At 45.5% G+C, this 18,436-nt stretch overlaps 1 protein-coding gene across 2 annotated transcripts in view; it reads right to left on the reverse strand.

Annotated features, from left to right (window-relative positions):
- Positions 1-11,855: 11,855 nt before the first annotated feature.
- Positions 11,856-18,436, reverse strand: part of SNUPN (snurportin 1) — a 32,360-nt gene continuing 25,779 nt past the window's right edge. For both annotated transcript variants that reach the window (XM_068272573.1, XM_068272571.1), the window contains exons 6-9: positions 17,568-17,665; positions 15,924-16,001; positions 14,825-14,905; positions 11,856-12,592 (exon numbers count right to left, since the gene is read on the reverse strand). In XM_068272573.1, coding sequence (XP_068128674.1) covers positions 12,332-12,592; positions 14,825-14,905; positions 15,924-16,001; positions 17,568-17,665 — 518 coding nt within the window. In that variant the 3' untranslated portion in view covers positions 11,856-12,331. The remainder of the gene's footprint in view (positions 12,593-14,824; positions 14,906-15,923; positions 16,002-17,567; positions 17,666-18,436) is intronic.

The following is an 18,436-nucleotide window of genomic DNA, read 5'->3' on the forward strand; positions in this document are numbered from 1 at the left end:
AGTGGAAGATACCAGGCCGCAATTATTTCTCAAAAAAGGCGATACCCAAACTGTACCATGAAGTTGAAAGGCAAGTGGTGTCATCTCTGACACACAGAGTTGGGTCAAGGATCCATCTGACCACGGATGCCTGGTCTGCCAAGCACGGTCAGGGCAGGTACATTATGTACACAGCCCATTAGGTCAACCTGGTGACCTTTGGCAAGCAGGGAGTACGTGGCTGTGCAGCGGACCGAGTTGCGACACCTCCACGGCTTGCTGGCAGGCCTGCTGCCACCTACTCTCCTCCTGCTACAACCTCTTCACTGTCTTCCTCCTCCTCCTAGGCTGAGTGGCAGTTCAACTCTACTGGTGCTGTGATCTCCTCTCCAGCTACACAGCCCCAGCTCCCCAGGGCCTATGATGCATGCCAGGTACGACGGTGTCACGATGGTGTCGTGTGATGGTGTCGACATGTCTTGCCTCAAATCGGAGTCACACTGGAGCAGCTCTTCTGGCTGCTCTGAACAAACAGATGGATCAGTGGCTGACCCCGCACCAACTGGAGATCGGCAACGTAGTGTGTGACAATGGCAGCAATCTTATTTCGACTTTGAATGTGGGAAAGTTGACCCGTACCCTGCATGGCAAGTGCTGAATCTCATAATTCAGAGATTTGTGTCTAAGTACCGAGGCTTACAGGACGACCTGAAGCAGTCCAGGAAGGTGTGTGGGCATTTCAGGCGGTCTTACACGGCCATGGCATGCTTTGCCGATATTCAGCGGAGAAAAAAATTGTCGTTGAGACGCTTGATTTGCGATAGCCTGACTCGCTGGAATTCAATGCTCCTGATGTTCAACCGCCTGCTAAAACAGGAGAAAGCCGTCAAACAGTATCTCTACAACTACAGTCAAAGGACACGCTCTGGGGAGATGGGGATGTTCTGGCCGAAGTACTGGACACTCATGCAAAATGCCTGCAGGCTCATGCGGCCGTTTGAGGAGGTGAGAAACCTAGTCGCAGTGTCGCAGTGAAGGCGCCATCAGCGACTTGCTCCCATATGCTTTCTTCCTGAAGCGTGCCGTGCGTAGAGTGGTGGATCAAGCTGTGGAGGAGTGTGAATAGGAACAGGAGGAAGAGTTGTGGGATCAATTCTCAGCAGAAGCAGATGATTCCTCAACACCTGCGGCAGCACAGAGGGGGGAGGAGAGTTTGAGAGACATTTCACTGCCTGTCAACTGTCCGTGGAAAACAATACAATACAATACAATAACATTTCTATAGCGCTTTTCTCCCATAGGACTCAAAGCGCTTAGGCTCTCTCAGATTCAGTAATTAGTAGGATGAAGTATTCACACAACAAAAGTTATATTTCTGCAAATGCCAAACTGAACAGGTGGGTTTTCAGTCTGGATTTAAACACGTCCAGGGATGGAGCTGTCCTGATCTGTTGAGGTAAGGAGTTCCAAAACGTAGGGGCAGCATGACAGAAGGCTCTGGGACCAAAAGTTTCCAAGTGGACTCTGGGTATGACTAGATTATTAGAACCTGTTGATCTGAGAATGCGGAAAAGAGGCCTAAAGGATCTGTATGTGTGCTACAAATGATCTTATCCAGCTGACCTTTGTAAACAAAAACACTATCTAATGTGTTACTCTTCCCATTAGAAACATGCTACTAGTGCAATCCCAGTAACCTACATTTCGCTGTAGTGCCCCTTTATGCATGGGCCAAATCAGGCAGTCACTGAAGATGTAAGGCCAGGGTCACACTTATCAGAATTCAATGAATTTTCCCCATAGATTCTGCTAAGTGTAACCCTGGCCTAAGGGGATTTCTTGATGATGGTATTAGTGTTGGTTACCCATTTAAGATTGATATTGGCCCTGATTAAGACCTCTTTTCTATGGACAGTTGCTAGGCAGTGAAATGCCTCTCAAATTCTCACAACTGCTCACTGCTGCCTGATACTGCACTACAGTTCAACAGTCCATGGAAAAGATCCCTAACTGACCTGCTGTGAAAGATTGCAGTGAGCTACCTGTGCATGGCAATCTTACCACAGTTCAGTGAATGTATGGCCTATCTACTCTAGTAATTTATATAAGGCCTGGGACCCACTGGCAGCGCTTGTAATTTGGAAAGCTCTTGCTAAAGTAATACTATGGGTGAGTTTTAAAAGTCACATCCCTCAAGTGGGATGACACACATAGCATTATATTGGCAAGAGCTTTTCAAATCACAAGCTAAAAACATCCTATCCTAAAACACACAAACCCATATGCAATTAACTTTTTCTCCTGAGTCTTCTCCTAGGTGATATTTTTACAACTTCTAAATAAAATGCTTTTTACACCACCAGCAAGCAAGCAAGCAAATACTCAAAATAATTTAGCAATACTTTTTCTTTTAGGTGTTTTTTCTATTGCAAAGTGTTAAAAAGTTAAAGTGGTTCCGCGATAAAATTTTACTCATTGCATAATTGTGTTCCTTTCATATACAGGATCTTCTCAAAAAATATAAAGTTCATTATTTTCTGTAATGTACTGATAAACATTAGACTTTCATATATTTTAGATTCAAATACACACAACTGAAGTAGTGCAAGCCTTTTATTGTTTTAATGTTGATGATTTTGGCATACAGCTCATGAAAACCAAATTTCCTATCTCAAAAAATTAGCATATTTCATCCGACCAATAAAAGAAGTGTTTTTAAAACAAAAAGTCAACCTTCAAATAATTATGTTCAGTTATGCACTCAATACTTGGTCGGGAATCCTTTTGCAGAAATGACTGCTTCAATGCGGCGTGGCATGAAGGCAATCAGCCTGTGGCACTGCTCAGGTGTTATGGAGGCCCAGGATGCTTCGATAGCGGCCTTAAGTTCATCCAGAGGGTTGGGTCTTGCGTCTCTCAACTTTCTCTTCACAATATCCCACAGATTATCTATGGGGTTCAGGTCCGGAGAGTTGGCAGGCCAATTGAGCACAGTAATACCATGGTCAGTAAACCATTTACCAGTGGTTTTGGCACTGTGAGCAGGTGCCAGGTCGTGCTGAAAAATATAATCATCTCCATATTTAGGTTTCCCCTAAAGTTAGACCTACCCCGAAAGTAAGGCTTACCTTATATTTCAAGCGTGCTTGAAATATAAGCCCTACTCCGAAATTAAGACCTAGCTGGGGGACGCTTTGTGTATGGGGAGGTGTGTGGTCTCTTACCGCACCTCCCTTGTGGCTGCGTCCCCCTCCGTTCCTAGTAATTCCTCCCGTGGCGGCATTGTAATTAATCTGTGAGGGCGCCCTTTGACCCTCACGCAGTACGCTAGTTCGGGCTCTGCGCTGGCGCTCTCTTCCTGTCATGTGCGCCCGGCTGATGCGTCCCAAGTGCACATTGAATCAATGTGCACCTGGGACGCATTAGCCGGGCGCACATGATGACAGGGTAGAGAGCGCCAGCTCAGAGCCCGACCTAGCGTACTGCGTGAGGGTCAAAGAGTGCCCTCACAAATTAATTACAAAGCCGCCGCCACCGGAGGAATTACTAGGAACGGAGGGGGCCGCAGCCACAAGGGAGGTACGGTAAGAGCCTCCTCATACACACAGCATCTAGCCCCTCCCACCCCCCAAAATAAGCCCAAGCACTAATTTTCTCCCCAAAAAGAATATAAGACAGTGTCTTATATTCAGGGAAAGACGGTAGTTCAAATCATGCATGCATGCAGTCCTGGGCTGGTAATAACTAATGACTGCCTGGCAGAAAAAATTTGAGGGTCCACTGATCATCTACATAGGGGAGGGGGGGGGGGGGAATCCACATGCTTTATGCCAGCAGGAATATTGTGTGTGTGTGTGTGTGTGTACGTGTGTGTACGTGTGTGTACGTGTGTGTACGTGGGTGTACGTGGGTGTACGTGTGTGTACGTTCAGTCAGTTTAGGCAGCTTCACAGTTTAAAGGATACCCGAACTGAAATGTGACATAATGAGATAGACATGTGTATGTACATTGCCAAGCACACAAATAACTATGCTTTGTTCCTTTTTTTCTTTCTCTGCCTGAAAGAGTTAAATATAAGGTATACAAGTGGCTGACTCAGTCCTGACTCAGACAGGAAGTGACTACAGCATGACCCTCACTGATAAGAAATTCCAACTATAAAACACTTTCATAGCAGAAAATGGCTTCTGAGAGCAAGAAAGAGGTAAAAAGGGGGAATTTCTTATCAGTGAGGGTCACACTGTAGTCACTTCCTGTCTGAGTCAGGACTGAGTCAGCCACTTGCATACCTGATATTTAACTCTTTCAGGCAGAGAAAGAAAAAAAGGAACACAGCATAGTTATTTGTGTGCTTGGCACTGTACATACACATGTCTATCTCATTATGTCACATTTCAGTTCGGGTATCCTTTAAAACAAAAGCTTTGTTTATTTCAAACAAGAGTCTGAGATCCACCAAAAGTCAAACAGCAAAATCAAAATGCAGCTCCATTCAGCAAAACAAAATTATGCAGTTCACTTTGCAAGTCAAACAATAGTCCAGCTTGTCTTCAGCAACCAAACTTTAAAGTCTTTGCAAAATACAGTCCACTTACTGACACACCTCATGGTATTTCTTTGGCAGGGCTGCCTTCCCTGCAGCTCTGGGAAGTCCATCCAGGAGCTTTGCACACAGCGTGACACAGCTTGTCTCCCAGCTCAGTAACACACCTGGCTCAGGAAATCGCTTCCACTTCCTTTCCCAGAGCTCAGTCAAAATAAAGCCCCACCTGCAGGTGAGGTTAACCTCTTGTGTCAGTCAGAATTTTAGCTGAGGCTATTCCCAGACATTCCCTGGGGTGGAATGTAAGAGCCCGCCTAACCTTTCCCTTCCATTCCAGAGTCCGGTCCCTGAGCAACTAAAGGAAGTGCAACCCTGAGGTTGCAAACTATCCCGGACTCCTTCCTCAGCTGTATGTCTAGGGGGAGCTAGAGTCAAAAATTGGAGAAATATATCTCCCATCCAGGACCCATCCCTGGTGTCCTGTACATATCCCCTTCCCCCTCTGCCTCAACCCGGAGGAGGTGGAGGCACTACTGGAGACACTACAGTGGACTCGGGAGAGAGCATAAGTATTTTGATGCAGTCTCCCGGGTCTGTGCTCTACCACGAATGAGAATTCCTGTAGAGACAGGAACCATCTTATTACACTGGCATTGGTTTCCTTGTTTCTCCTCATCCAGGTCAGAGGAGCATGGTCTGAGACCAAACGGAACTTTCTACCCAACAGAATATATCGTAAAGAATCAAGAGCCCCCTTGATGGCCAGACATTCTCCCTCTACCACAGCATACCTTTTTTCTGCTGCCGTTAACTTCCTGCTTAGAAACAGCACAGGGTGCTCCTCACCACTCACGATTTGTGACAAGACAGCCCCCAGCCCAATATCTGATGCGTCCGTTTGAACCACAAATTCCCTTGAAAAATCTGGAGCAACCAGTATGGGGTGTTGACATAAAGCAGATTTTAGCTCCAGAAAGGCCTTTTCTGCGTCCTCGTTCCAGCTCACCATGACTGACTTCCGACCTTTCGTCAGATCATTCAGTGGTGCTGCTAGAGTGGCAAAGTTGTGTATAAACCGCCTGTAATACCCAACTAGGCCCAGGAATGCTCTTACCTGCTTCTTAGTAATGGGGCGGAGCCATTCATTTATTACCTCTACTTTATTGAGTTGGGAATTTACCAAACCTCTACCCACAATGTACCTCAGATACTTGGCCTCCCCCATCCCAATGGCGCACTTCCACAGGCTATCTCACGGACTTGGGGGAATCGATATCGAATTCTTGCTTTGTGCGCGGTTAACCTCTCAGGGTTCACTGTGAAGCCTCCCTCTCTTAGTGGGTCTAACACAGCTTGCACCTGGGGAAGATGGGAATCCCAGTCCCTACTAAAAAAATCAAAATGTCATCAAGATACACAGAGGTGTACCGTTGGTGGGGGCGGAGCAACCTGTCCATCGCTCTCTGAAAAGTGGCGGGGGCAGTATGAAGACCAAAGGGCATCCTTTTATATTGAAACTGACCATCTGGAGTGCAGAATGCCGCTTTCTCCTTGGCACTTTTGGTCAGAGGTATCTGCCAATACCCCTTTGTCAGATCCAAGTTGGTGATAAACCGGGCTGAGTCTAGCCTTTCTATCAACTCATCTACCCCGGGCATGGGGTAATCATCAAATTTTGACACCTCATTCAGTCTTCTGAAATCAAATCATTGCTGAATCGCAGAGTTCCATTGGACTTTGGTACCAGTACAATCGGGCTCAACCACTCACTCTGCTATTCTTCAATAATGTCCAGTTCCAACATTTTTTTAACCTCATCTGAGACTGCTTTCCTGCGGGCTTCAGGGATTCGGGATGGTCTGACACACACTTTGACTCCAGGTTCAGTGATAATGTTATGCTCTATAACATGGGTAAGACCTGGCAGTTCTGAGCAGACTTCTTTATGTCTCTGCAAGAACTCGCTCACCTGTTGGGACTGTGCCCTGGACAATGTGGGGGATATTTTCACCTGCTAAATCCCTTTTTGGGGCTCAGCGTTTAGGCTTACCAATGCCAGTTCTGGTTCCCGGTCTCTCCAGGGTTTTAACAAAGTTACATGGTAGATCTGATGTTTTCCTTTTCCCTGGTTGGTACACCTTGTAATTTACATCTCCCATTTTCTCTACCACTTCAAAAGGCCCTTGCCACTTGGCAAGGAACTTGCTTTCCACAGTGGGTATAAGCACAGCCACTCGATCACCCACTTCAAACTGTCTAACCTTGGCTGACCGATTGTACACCCTCCTCTGTGCTTCCTGAGCACTCTGGAGAGGTTTTCGGACCAAGGGCATCACCTTATCAATTCTTTCTCGCATTTGGGAGATGTGTTCAACTACCGTTCTATGAGGAGTGGCCTCACTTTCCCAGGTCTCCTTAACAAGATCAAGCAACCCACGTGGCCTTTGACCATACACCAACTCAAATGGTGAAAAGCCTGTGGATGCCTGAGGCACCTCCCAAATAGCAAACAGCAATGCAGGTAACAGACAGTCTCAATCCTTACCACCCTGTTGTACTACCCTCCGTAACATGGACTTCAGGGTTTAGTTGAACCTCTCGACCAGGCAATCCGTCTGAGTGTGATAGACAGACGTCCGCAACCGTCTAATTTGAAACAACTTGCAGAGGTCTGCCATCACCCGCGACATAAATGGGGTGCCCTGGTCGGTAAGAATTTCTTTAGGAAAGCCAGTCCTGGAGAACATTTGAAACAGCTCTCTAGCAATGGCTTTCGAGGTTGTGTTCCTCAAAGGGACTGCCTCTGGGTACCTGGTAGCATAGTCTAGAACTACCAATATGTATTGGTGTCCCCTGGCTGATTTTACTAGCAGGCCTACCAATTCCATAGCAATTCGTTCAAAGGGAATTTCAATTATTGGGAGAGGCACCAAGGGGCTTCGGAAGTGAGGAGCCGGAGCGGTTAACTGGCATTTCAGGCACAAAGCACAGTATTTCTTAACATCTGCTTTAAGTCCCGGCCAGTAAAACCGATCCGTGATCCGTGCCTCCGTCTTTTCAGCACCCAGGTGTCCTCCCGAAACTTAATTGTGTGCAATATCTAGCACCATTTTCCTGGAAGCCTGGGGAACCAGAAGCTGCTCTATAACATCAGTGCGTACCTTGGTTACCCGATATAGCAAGTCATTGTTAAGTGCAAAATGAGGGTACCTGTTACTTGCTCAGTGCATGAATTAGGGATGGATCCTGCCTTTGAGCAGTACCGAACGCACCTCTATTTCCAGGTCTGGGTGTAGTGGTTCAGAGGTCGTGCCACCCACACAGTCTCCTACCAAAACCTGTAATGGGAATGCCCCCCCCCCCTCAACATCTTGGGGAGACAGTTCCAGGGGTTCCCCCTCTGACACGGGAAATATGGGGTCGTTACCTGTATCAACATTAAAACCCACATTAGATTTAGCATGATTAAACATTCCCCACAAACTTTGAAAATAATGGAAAATCACACCCAATAACAGCATCATATGTCAAGAAGGGTACCATCCCCACATTATGTGTCATTGTTCCACAAGGGGTTGAGATAGTGGCAGTTACCAAGGGGTATGAAGTGTCTCCATGTATACAAATTACCCGCAGGGTCTGAACTGCTGAACTGATCTCTCCAGCAACACCAGAATGCACAAGAGTCACCATGCTTCCTGAATCTAATAAGGCAGTTGTAGGTAAACCATTTATTTGTACCAGACATTTAAACTGCCCCTTATTCCCAGGGCGTGCAGAGTATGCCATTTATGCATAAAAGGACACCCGACGGATAGCTCCACACTCCATTGGCTCCTGTGGCACTGTGCCCTCACATGCCCCCAGGCTTGGCACCTCCAGTATTGTACTAAGCCAGCCTTCCAGGGTACAACAGACTCTGTAGGGGTGCTTTTAGGGCTAGACCCCACGTTTAAAGAGACTCTGAAGCGTTATTAAAAATTCCTTTTACCCTATATTCAACATGGGCATGTTTGCCCCTGCTAAAAACGCTGATATCCTGCGGCAGAACGAGGGTTCTTTACCCCCCAAATCCCCCCCTGCAAAATCCACGACCAACTTGGTCGTAGATTTTGCTGCTCATGGAGGCAGGGCTAATGGCTGTAGCTCTGCCTCCATGCGCGTCTATCTCCGCCTCTCCCCACCACTCTCAGTGAAGGAAGACAGAGGGGCAGGGAGAGGCGGCGATCAGTGCTGATAGACGCGCTGAAAAGCAGGGCTGCGGCCATTAGCCCTGCTTCGACAGGAAGCGCTCTCCGGGCACTATGGAGGGGATTTTGTTGTATATAAGGTAAAAAGCCATTTTTAAAGTCGCTTCAGAGTCTCTTTAAGCCAGGAATGAGTGTAGCTCCATCCTCTACCATGGATGAGGACTTGGTCGCTCTGCTAACAGAGTAGTTCCTAGGTCTTGTAAGTCCTAGCAGATCCTCTACAACGGTGAACCTTTCCACCATACCCACAAGCTGGTCTGCAGTCTTGGGGTCCCCATGGCTCACCCAGCGCTGTAACGGTCCAGGAAGGGCCCTTAAATACCGGTCCAAGACGATGCATTCCACTATCTGTGGTCTTGTCAAGGTCTCTGGCTGCAACCACTTCCTCACCAGCTGTATGAGGTCATGCATCTGTGACCTAGGTTGCTGTTCTGGTTGGTACCTCCAGCTATGCACTCTCTGTGCTTTGGCAGCTGTAGTCACACCAAGGCATGCTAAGATCTCCTTTTTTAAATCATCATAGTTTTTAGCTTTCTCTGAAGGCAGATCAAAGTATACTTTTTGTGGATCCCCAGTTAAGAAAGATGCAATAAGGCCAGCCCATTGCTCTCTTGGCCATCCCTCTCACTCTGCAGTTCTCTCAAACGTAGTGAGAAATGCTTTAGTGTCATCTGAGGGTGTCAGTGTTTGCAAAAAACTACTAGCTCAAATTGTTGCTAGGGGCAACAGCAATAGATTCACGCCCTTGAGCAAGCTGCTGCACTGCTTCAGCTAACATCTGACTGCGCCTCTGTAGACTCCCGCAAGGCATTTGCTTGTGCTGTGGTAGTTTCATGTAGGGCAGTCAATTGTGTCTCAGTAGCTTGCTGTTGCACAGCCATACTCTGCTGCAGCTGCACTGTAGCCAGAGCTAATTGCCGCACTAATTCCTCCATAATGTGCAACCGACTGGCCCTTTAATTATCACAATAGCAACACCATGCATTCAATGTTCTGCTGTGATAGCTGCTGCCCGCAACCGAAACACCAGTCGTGATATTCAGGGGGGATCTAGGATCACGTTCAGTCAGTTTAAGCAGCTTCACAGTTTAAAACAAAAGCTTTGTTTATTTCAAACAAGAGTCTGGCATCCACCAAAAGTCAAACAGAAAAACAAAATGCAGCTTCATTCAGCAAAACAAAATGATGCCGTTCACTTTGCAAGTCAAACAATAGTCCAGCTTGTCTTCAGCCACCAAACTTTAAACTCTTTGCAAAATACAGTCCACTTACTGACACACCTCAGGGTCTTTCTTTGGCAGGGCTGCCTTCCCTGCAGCTCTGGTAAGTCCATCCAGGAGCTTTGCACACAGCCTGACACAGCTTGTCTCCCAGTTCAGTAACACACCTGGCTCAGGAAATCACTTCCACTTCCTTTACCAGAGCTCAGTCAAAATAAAGCCCCACCTGCAGAAGAGGTTAACTTCTTGTGTGTCAGTCAGAATTTTAGCTGAGGCTATTCCCAGACATTCCCTGGGTTGGAATGGAAGAGCCCGCCCAACCTTTCCCTTCCATTCCAGAGTCCGGGCCCTGAGCAACTAAAGGAAGTGCAAACTATCCCGGGTCCTGTACAAAAAAAAAAAAAAAAAAAAAGTGTGTGTGTGTGTGTCAAACTCACCTAAAGCTCTAAAAACCTAGAGGGTCTTCCTGCAGAGGGTCTTCCAGTGCCTAGTCAATGGTGATGTGATGCGCAGAGCGCTCCCTGCACGGCTCAGGTCTGAGTCACATGAAGGTAGAGGCGATTAGGGAATCAGGATACAGGAAGAGCCACGTACCAGATATGATCAGGGTACGATACGATACAATCAAGCTCCCTATAATGCACTGCAATTGCAGAAATAACCAAACAAATAACATTTATATGGCAGACTCAACTCAGTGGCAGTGTTAGGGAGTCTAGCCCAGAGACTGAATAGGTGTTGGCTTACTGAACAGGAAGAGCAAAGATTCGAGCCCTGGTCTCCTGTGTCAGAGGCAACCAGTATGCTATCCAGCCACTGTTGTACACTGCAACACTACTCAGCTACTTCCTAACAAAAGATTCACAACTACTGTATATTCTGGCATATAAGACTACTTTTTAAACCCTTGAAAATCTTCTGAAAAAAGTCAGGGGTCGTCTTATACGCCAGCTGTCATTGATGATGAGGGTGATACGCCCTATCCTGTCACCGACTCTCGGATCTCACTGCTGAGGACTGTAGTGAAGTGGCGCAGGGGCACATGTGCGAGATCTGAGAGGCAGAGTAAGAGGTAAATAGGATACAAGGGTGGGCCAGAAGAGTGAAAGATGTGTGTTTTATGGGCACAGCGCAATCTATTCTTTCATACCGATCTGAAAAACAGGTAGACAAGGGGAGCTGATCAATCCCCTCCACAGGGAGAGGGAGAGTTAACCAATCCAGCCAGTTAGTCAATCCCCTGTATAGTGTTATATACTGGGCACCACATACAGTACAGCACCAGTATCTGTTCATACATAGCACCCGTTTATGATGTTTTTAAAAATTTTATTTGGAGTGCATTGGAAGAGGGGTAGTCATATACAGCGAGTATATCCCAAACTCTATATTTTAACTGGAAAAGTTGGGGGGGGGGGGGGTCGTCTTATACGCCGGAATATACGGTAAGATTTTATTCTTGCCTAAGCCTGGCCCTAAATGTATTATACAATTATAAGGCTAAGTTTCCATGTGTTTTTTTTTTTTTTTTTTTGCTGCAAATGTTTGTAACAAAAAAATTGCCTTACAAAGCATACCAATGATTGTGAATAGGCTAGTTTCATGCAATGACACCACACAAAAATGCAAAAAAAAAAAAGAAAAAGTGTAAAACACCATTCGCTTTTCCCTCAGAAAATTCCCTTAGGCAAAAACGCAACCCTATAATGGAAACGTAGCCTTAAAGAATGTAATGGTGATACTTTGTCTGCATAGCATTGCATAAACTGGAAAAACTATATAAATGTATAAAATAAATAAAAAAGTATTGGTGTGTTACCATTGCATCTAAACATTTAAAATTTCTAACAGAGACCAAATGATTCTGTATTTTAAAATATTTATTAGACTTTTGAGCACAACCTCCTGCACAACAGTTTAATGCCACTGTAAACTGAGGGAGGATGCCCCAACTCTCCTGCAGTGCTTGATGGTAGGGGGCGTGGCTCAGACTGCCAAGTATTACCCCCTGTACCAGAGAACAGTAGGCAAGAGGATGACTCCCAGTGGTCGCATAACTTCACAGGTACATTACCTGTAGTGTTCACAGTTTGGAGAGAAGGACGAGGAGACTGTAAATTTCCAGAAATATCTCAAATGTTCTTCGCAATAGTGAGAAATGACCATATGTGAGAGTCCACTTGAGTAAATACCCCCCCCCCCCCACCCCCAAAAAAAAATTTGTTTTGTCAAAGTCTCAGATTTCTTTTTTTAATGGACAATTGCGGCTCAGTACATCCTTGTGGAATGGAAGTAATCCAGTTGGCACAAGGCTCCGACACGTCCCTTCTTGTCCCACTTAGACTCCTTCTGCTGGAGGTGGTGTGGAAAGATGTTCTAGTTCATAGCGGCCACCTTCTGCTGCTCCCTTCCCTCCTTTCTTGTGTTCTAGGATCTGCTTCATTTGTTCATTGGCATACACTGGTTTTTTGGAAAGTGGTCCTGGTGGAGGAGGAAAGCCCAGGATGTCCGGAACCATGTATGGACGCAACCACCCTACCAGTGGAGTGCTACCTGGAGTATAGTGGGTGTGCTTGTGGTAGAACAGAAATCCATCCACCTAAAAAATGCAAAAACATGAAAAAAAATTTTTAAAAAAATTTGGACACTGGACAATCCTGATGTGAATGAGTACCAGTTCTATGAAATGATTACTTGGCCGTGTTGCAGATTTTTAGAGGTCTTTTACTGCTTTCCTAACACTTAGGAAGATTTAAAGGACTACTGTAGGGGGGGGGGGGGGAAGAAAGCACTTACCCAGGGCTTCCAATGGTCCCCCACAGACATCCTGTGCCTGCGCAGCCACTCACCGATGCTCCGGTCCCCGCCACCGGAATTTCCGACTTTAAGTCAGAAAACCACTGCGCCGCCACGCCCTTGCTGACATCACTGGGAGTGTACTGCGCAGTACGCTCCTGGTGACATCTTTAGGAGCGAGGACACGGTTGCGCAGGCGCAGTGGTTTTCCGACTTTAAAGTCGGAAATTCCAGAAGGCACAGGACGTCTGTGGGAGACCATTAGAAGCCCGAGGTAAGTCCAACTCTTTTTTTCCCCCTTCCTCCTACAGTTGTCCTTTAAGGGGAAAAAAATTGAGCTGATGATTTTAAAGTGTAGGGACAGTTTCATTTTTTCCTACTCTGTTCCCTCTTTGCATTCAGCAATTAAAGCATTTTTATGAAGGGAAAAAAAATAAAAATCTAAATACCCTCATGTATTTGCACTGCTGAACTAACAAACCAAGCGGTGTGACAGTGTCAGGCGTCTGTCTTCAGTACGTCACTATTATTCTTGTAGATGCAAATTAGCTCCCAAGTCTTTTAAATAAGCGAGTTCGCCAGCTGGCTAGGGAAGGTTTACAACCTGTGCAAATGACAATTTTTTTTTCCTCCATAAGGTTTGAATTGCAGATACTATTCCTATTCTATTCTTAACTCAGTTACCCATTACATAGAGTTCTATTTCATGCTGCCATTCCAGGAACAGGCCTGGCCACGCGTAGCCTTCTTCGCGTTCCTGTCTGCAATAGCATCCTGTGCAGGACGCTACTGTGGACGGAAATGCGAAGAAGGAGACACGTGGCCAGGCCTGCGTAGGCGCAGTAAGCCTGTAGGTGAAAACGAAACTAGCTGGCGGCAGGGGACCGGACGATCTGCCAGTGACTGCAAGGGCACGGGATGGCTGCCGGGAGCTGGTAGAAGCCCCAGGTGAGTAAAACTGATTTTTTTCTCCAAGGCTTAAGTACCCCATAAAGAAGTCCAGTCCACACTGCAAGCTTGGTGCTAGTTGGTCTTTTGTAATAGTTCCGCTACAGGCATTTTGGTGGTGCTGACTGACTTGAACTCCATAGGAGTCAACAGAAACTGCCTGTCGTCAATAATGACATCGCTGTCTAGTGCAGTCAATAGTTCAGCTCCAAGCAACTTGTGTGAAAGCACTAACAGACACTACTTTTTTCAGCACTTCCAAAATGATTAAGCTCTTAGGTTGATATGAGCGCTTTCTGAGAGCTTTTCTGACCATCAGAGCTATTAGCATTTTTGTTTTGTTTAAAAAAAAAAAAAAAAACCCCGCTCCCATTGACTTGCATTAAAATCATAGTAAAATCGCCATGAATGTGATTTTTTCAAAAAAAAATTGTAATCGCAGCAATTTTATTGTGATTTTAATGCAAGTCAAAGGGAGCGTTTTTTTTTTTTTTTTTTTTAAACTCTGCTGGTCACAAAAGCTCCAAGAAAGTGCTCATAGTGTGCCTACAGCCTTGAAAGTACTCTATTTGAAACTTTGGTGTGATACCATTTTTATGTTAATCTGACAGGAAGTCATAGGATCTCACTCATGGGTACACAAATAGCAGAAAACCTGAAAGACAATAGGACACTTGCTCTAATGCTAGGTACACACGATGCAATTTTCTGACAGTTTTACTGTCAGATCGATTATTTCCAACAGGTCCAATCTGATTTCTGTTCGATTTATCATATGATATTTCATAACAGTAAACAGAAAATTGATTGGAAATCAGATCGGACATCTTGGAAATAATTGATCTGACAGTAAATCTGTCAGAAAATTGCATCGTGTGTACCTGGCATTACACAAGTGGTTGTAATCATGTGCATTCTGGACTAATAAACACTGCAAAAACAATATTGTAGCTTATGAATGAACACCACAGTAGAAGTATACCATTAGAAATGAAAAGCCCACTGATAAGCATGATAACCATGATGTTTAATAAACGTTATCCTGTATGTCATTAATGAAGATACTACAAAATTGTGCACACCATACCTGGTAGGGGAAGTTTTGAACCAGAACATTCTGTATGGAATCCAGGGTGGAGGAGAAGTTCTGCAGACCAATGAACTTGAACTTTGTAAAGAAACGTTAAATACAGGTCATTTTGTAAGTCATGTCATGTGCAGTTTCTGAGTTTCAGCGCTTACTTGATTCACAACCTCCCTGCACACACTCAGAGCCGGGACAAGGTCCTCCAGCACCCAAGGCTGAGACACCAAAGTGCGCCCCTCCATCCCTCCCACCTCAGCTGTCACACACTGATCGCTATTAGACTAAGAGGCTCCTCCTCCATCCCTCCCACCCCAGCCGTCACACACTGAATGCTATTAGACTAAGAGGCGCCACAGGGCCCACAACCTCCCCAACACCTTAACCTCCCCGGCGTTCTATTGAGATCGCCAGGGAGGCTGCGGGAGGGTTTTTTTTAAATTAAAAAAAAAACTATTTCATGCAGCCAACTGAAAGTTGGCTGCATGAAAGCCCACTAGAGGGCACTCCGGAGGCGTTCTTCCGATCGCCTCCGGCGCCCAGAATAAACAAGGAAGGCCGCAATGAGCGGCCTTCCTTGTTTTGCTTAGATCGTCGCCATAGCGACGAGCGGAGTGACGTCATGGACGTCAGCCGACGTCCTGACGTCAGCCGCCTCCGATCCAGCCCTTAGCGCTGGCCGGAACTTTTTGTTCCGGCTGCGCAGGGCTCAGGCGGCTGGGGGGACCCTCTTTCGCCGCTGCTCGCGGCGAATCGCCGCAGAGCGGCGGCGATCAGGCAGCACACGCGGCTGGCAAAGTGCCGGCTGCGTGTGCTGCACTTTATTTGAAGAAAATCGGCCCACCAGGGCCTGAGCGGCAGCCTCCGGCGGTGATGGACGAGCTGAGCTCGTCCATACCGCTCAGGAGGTTAATATCTAGTTATCTGGCTTGCAGTCACTGCTAGGTATCCCCTTTTCTTTTATTTATATCTGCTTCAAACACAATTAGGAATGACAGCTAAATGAATTCTGCGCCCCCTCCTACACTGCGCCCTGAGGCTGAAGCCTCTCCAGCCTATGCCTCGGCCCGGCCCTGCACACACTAACTTCCACAATACTTACAGGGTTCCGCTTGGCTATCTCACCAAGTCCTTCCTGCTCCTGAAGTTTCGATTCGAGCCAATAAAAGCGAAAATCAGTCTAGGAAAAGAAAATATAATGTCAGAGTGGATATAATACATTTTGCTGAGCACTGATGTACAGCTCAGAGACAGTATAGGTAGTACCCGACTTACAAACAACCCATCATTACGAACAACACAAAAATGGGAACAAGTAAAATAAATAAATAATAATTTAAAATAGACTTTTTTTTAATTTTCTTAAAAAACAAGGTTTTTTTTTTACTCCGTAAAATTACATTTTGCGGTGGTACACCATATTATATAGAAAGTTCCAAGTTCTGCATACATGAAGACAAAGGGGAACAGAGGTGGCACAGAGGGGGACATTGGAGGCACCGAGGAGGTACAGGGGGACATATATGGCAGCGTTCCGACTTAAGAACGAATTCTGGTTAAGAACCAACCTACAGTCTCATCTCGTTCGTTAACCGGGGACTACATGTATATGATCCTGCAATACTATCCTGGATAGGGCAGGTCATATCAGATCATAACAAGGATTGTGTAGGTACAGTCACATGCATGCAGCCAAAGCTGAAACCTTACTTTAATAAATCAAGTGCATCCTTCATGCATTTCACCTGTAGGTTACATGCACATGGCACCAAATGCCCAACCTCTAATTGAATAATAATATAATTATTCTGAATAATTCAGCAGCTCTCACAGTGATTTGATATGGCCCAGGTTATGGGTACATGAACACCTTTCAAGATGATTCATAACATCCAGGCCAGTTTTGCTGGTCACTAATGAACTTCCAATGCTCTTTTTTCAGAGGATCCTTAGTAAAACAGACCCACTAAGTGATTACACAGAGAGGAAAGTTGATAAAGTCTAGTGTACATGTACATCTGAACATATAAATGAACGGTGTAGCAAATGACCTAGAAAACAAATGAAAGAGAGGACTGGCCAAAGCAAGAAGTAAATTCTCCTTCAGACCCCAGTCACAGCAGTGTGCACAAAAATGCATTCAACAGTGTTGCAAGAGCCGACTGCTGCATAGCGCATGAGTGTGCCCATCAGACAGTGCTGTCTATGCATTGTCTGCTGTCACAGCATATTGAACACTGATACACAAATCAGCACTGCAATACAACAGTATGTACAGGCCCTTACAATGCAACACCACATGTATAAAAAGGAGAAAAAAAAAAAAAGTTGAACTTGCCATATACCTTCCTGTAAAACGTTTATTTCATACTAGCCACAGCAATAGTCCACTTTGTGGAGTACCTACGTGCCTCCAAATGTTTAAGATGGCATCTGTATTTCCTTATGCATGGTTTCATTTACTGTATATAGCTAAATGGTTGTCACGAGTATAAAGAATTTACTACGCCATTTGCTCACATTTCATGGGCATTCTATTCTAACTTTGTGCAGTAACCAGTGAGCCATGTGCGAGACACAAAGCAAAATGATACAATATACATAAGGCTAGCAATTCTTCCTAAAATCTTTGTAATACACAGAGGATTTTTTTCCCTGTGAAAAATTGTAAAGATAGATCGATAGATTTGTTTTGTAAGTAAAAAATGCAACATATAGGAACAATCAGAGATTATAAAAAACATACCTGGCAGTCATAGACTGGATGTCCTCTCCAGCACATGACATCTAATACATAATATGTTCGGGCTGCCTCATTAAATATACAATCCAGAATAGTATAATCTGCAGGCCAAGAAAACTGAAGCTTATATTTGTTCTATTTTTAATGCTTCAAGCCCCACACACACGCTCAACAGCAGTCATTTATGCAGCAGACTTAGCAAACAATTTTTGTTGTGAAACAAGTTGAAAGCAACCAAAATAAAGTTGTTTGCTATTGTTCAAACAACTGATAAGATGTGAATCCAACAGTCTTATCAGTTGTTTGAACAATAGCAAACATCTTTTTTTGGGTTGTATCAACTTGTTTCACAACAAAAGTTGTTTGATAATTGTGCTGCATAAAAGACTGCTGTTGAGCCTGTGTATGGGGCTTTACATGAGAAATCAGAAAACAAACACAATACAGCCAGAGGAAACAGAAACACAATGACATTGCAGAGAAGGCGGATTGAGTGGACTGGAGGTATCTCAGACACATCCTATAGAAATATGGCATCTTTGGTAAGTTGTTAAAGAGAACCCGGTGTGTTTAAAGAATGTTATCTGCATACAGAGGCTGGATCTGCCTATACAGCCCAGCTTCTGTTGCTATCCCAAACCCCACTAAGGTCTCCCTGCACTCTGCAATCCCTCATAAATCACAGCCGCGCTGTGAGGCTGTGTTTACATCTGTAGTGTCAGTCTCAGCTGCTCCCCCGCCTCCTGCATAGCTCCAGTCCCTGCCCCCGTCCCTTCCCTCCAATCAGCAGGGAGGGAAGGGATGCAGGCGGGGACTGGAGTTCTGCAGGAGGCAGGGAGAGCAGTAGACTGACACTATAGAGATAAACACAG

This window comes from Hyperolius riggenbachi, chromosome 3 (genome assembly GCF_040937935.1).
Source record: "Hyperolius riggenbachi isolate aHypRig1 chromosome 3, aHypRig1.pri, whole genome shotgun sequence".
Classification (NCBI taxonomy): Eukaryota; Metazoa; Chordata; class Amphibia; order Anura; family Hyperoliidae; genus Hyperolius; species Hyperolius riggenbachi.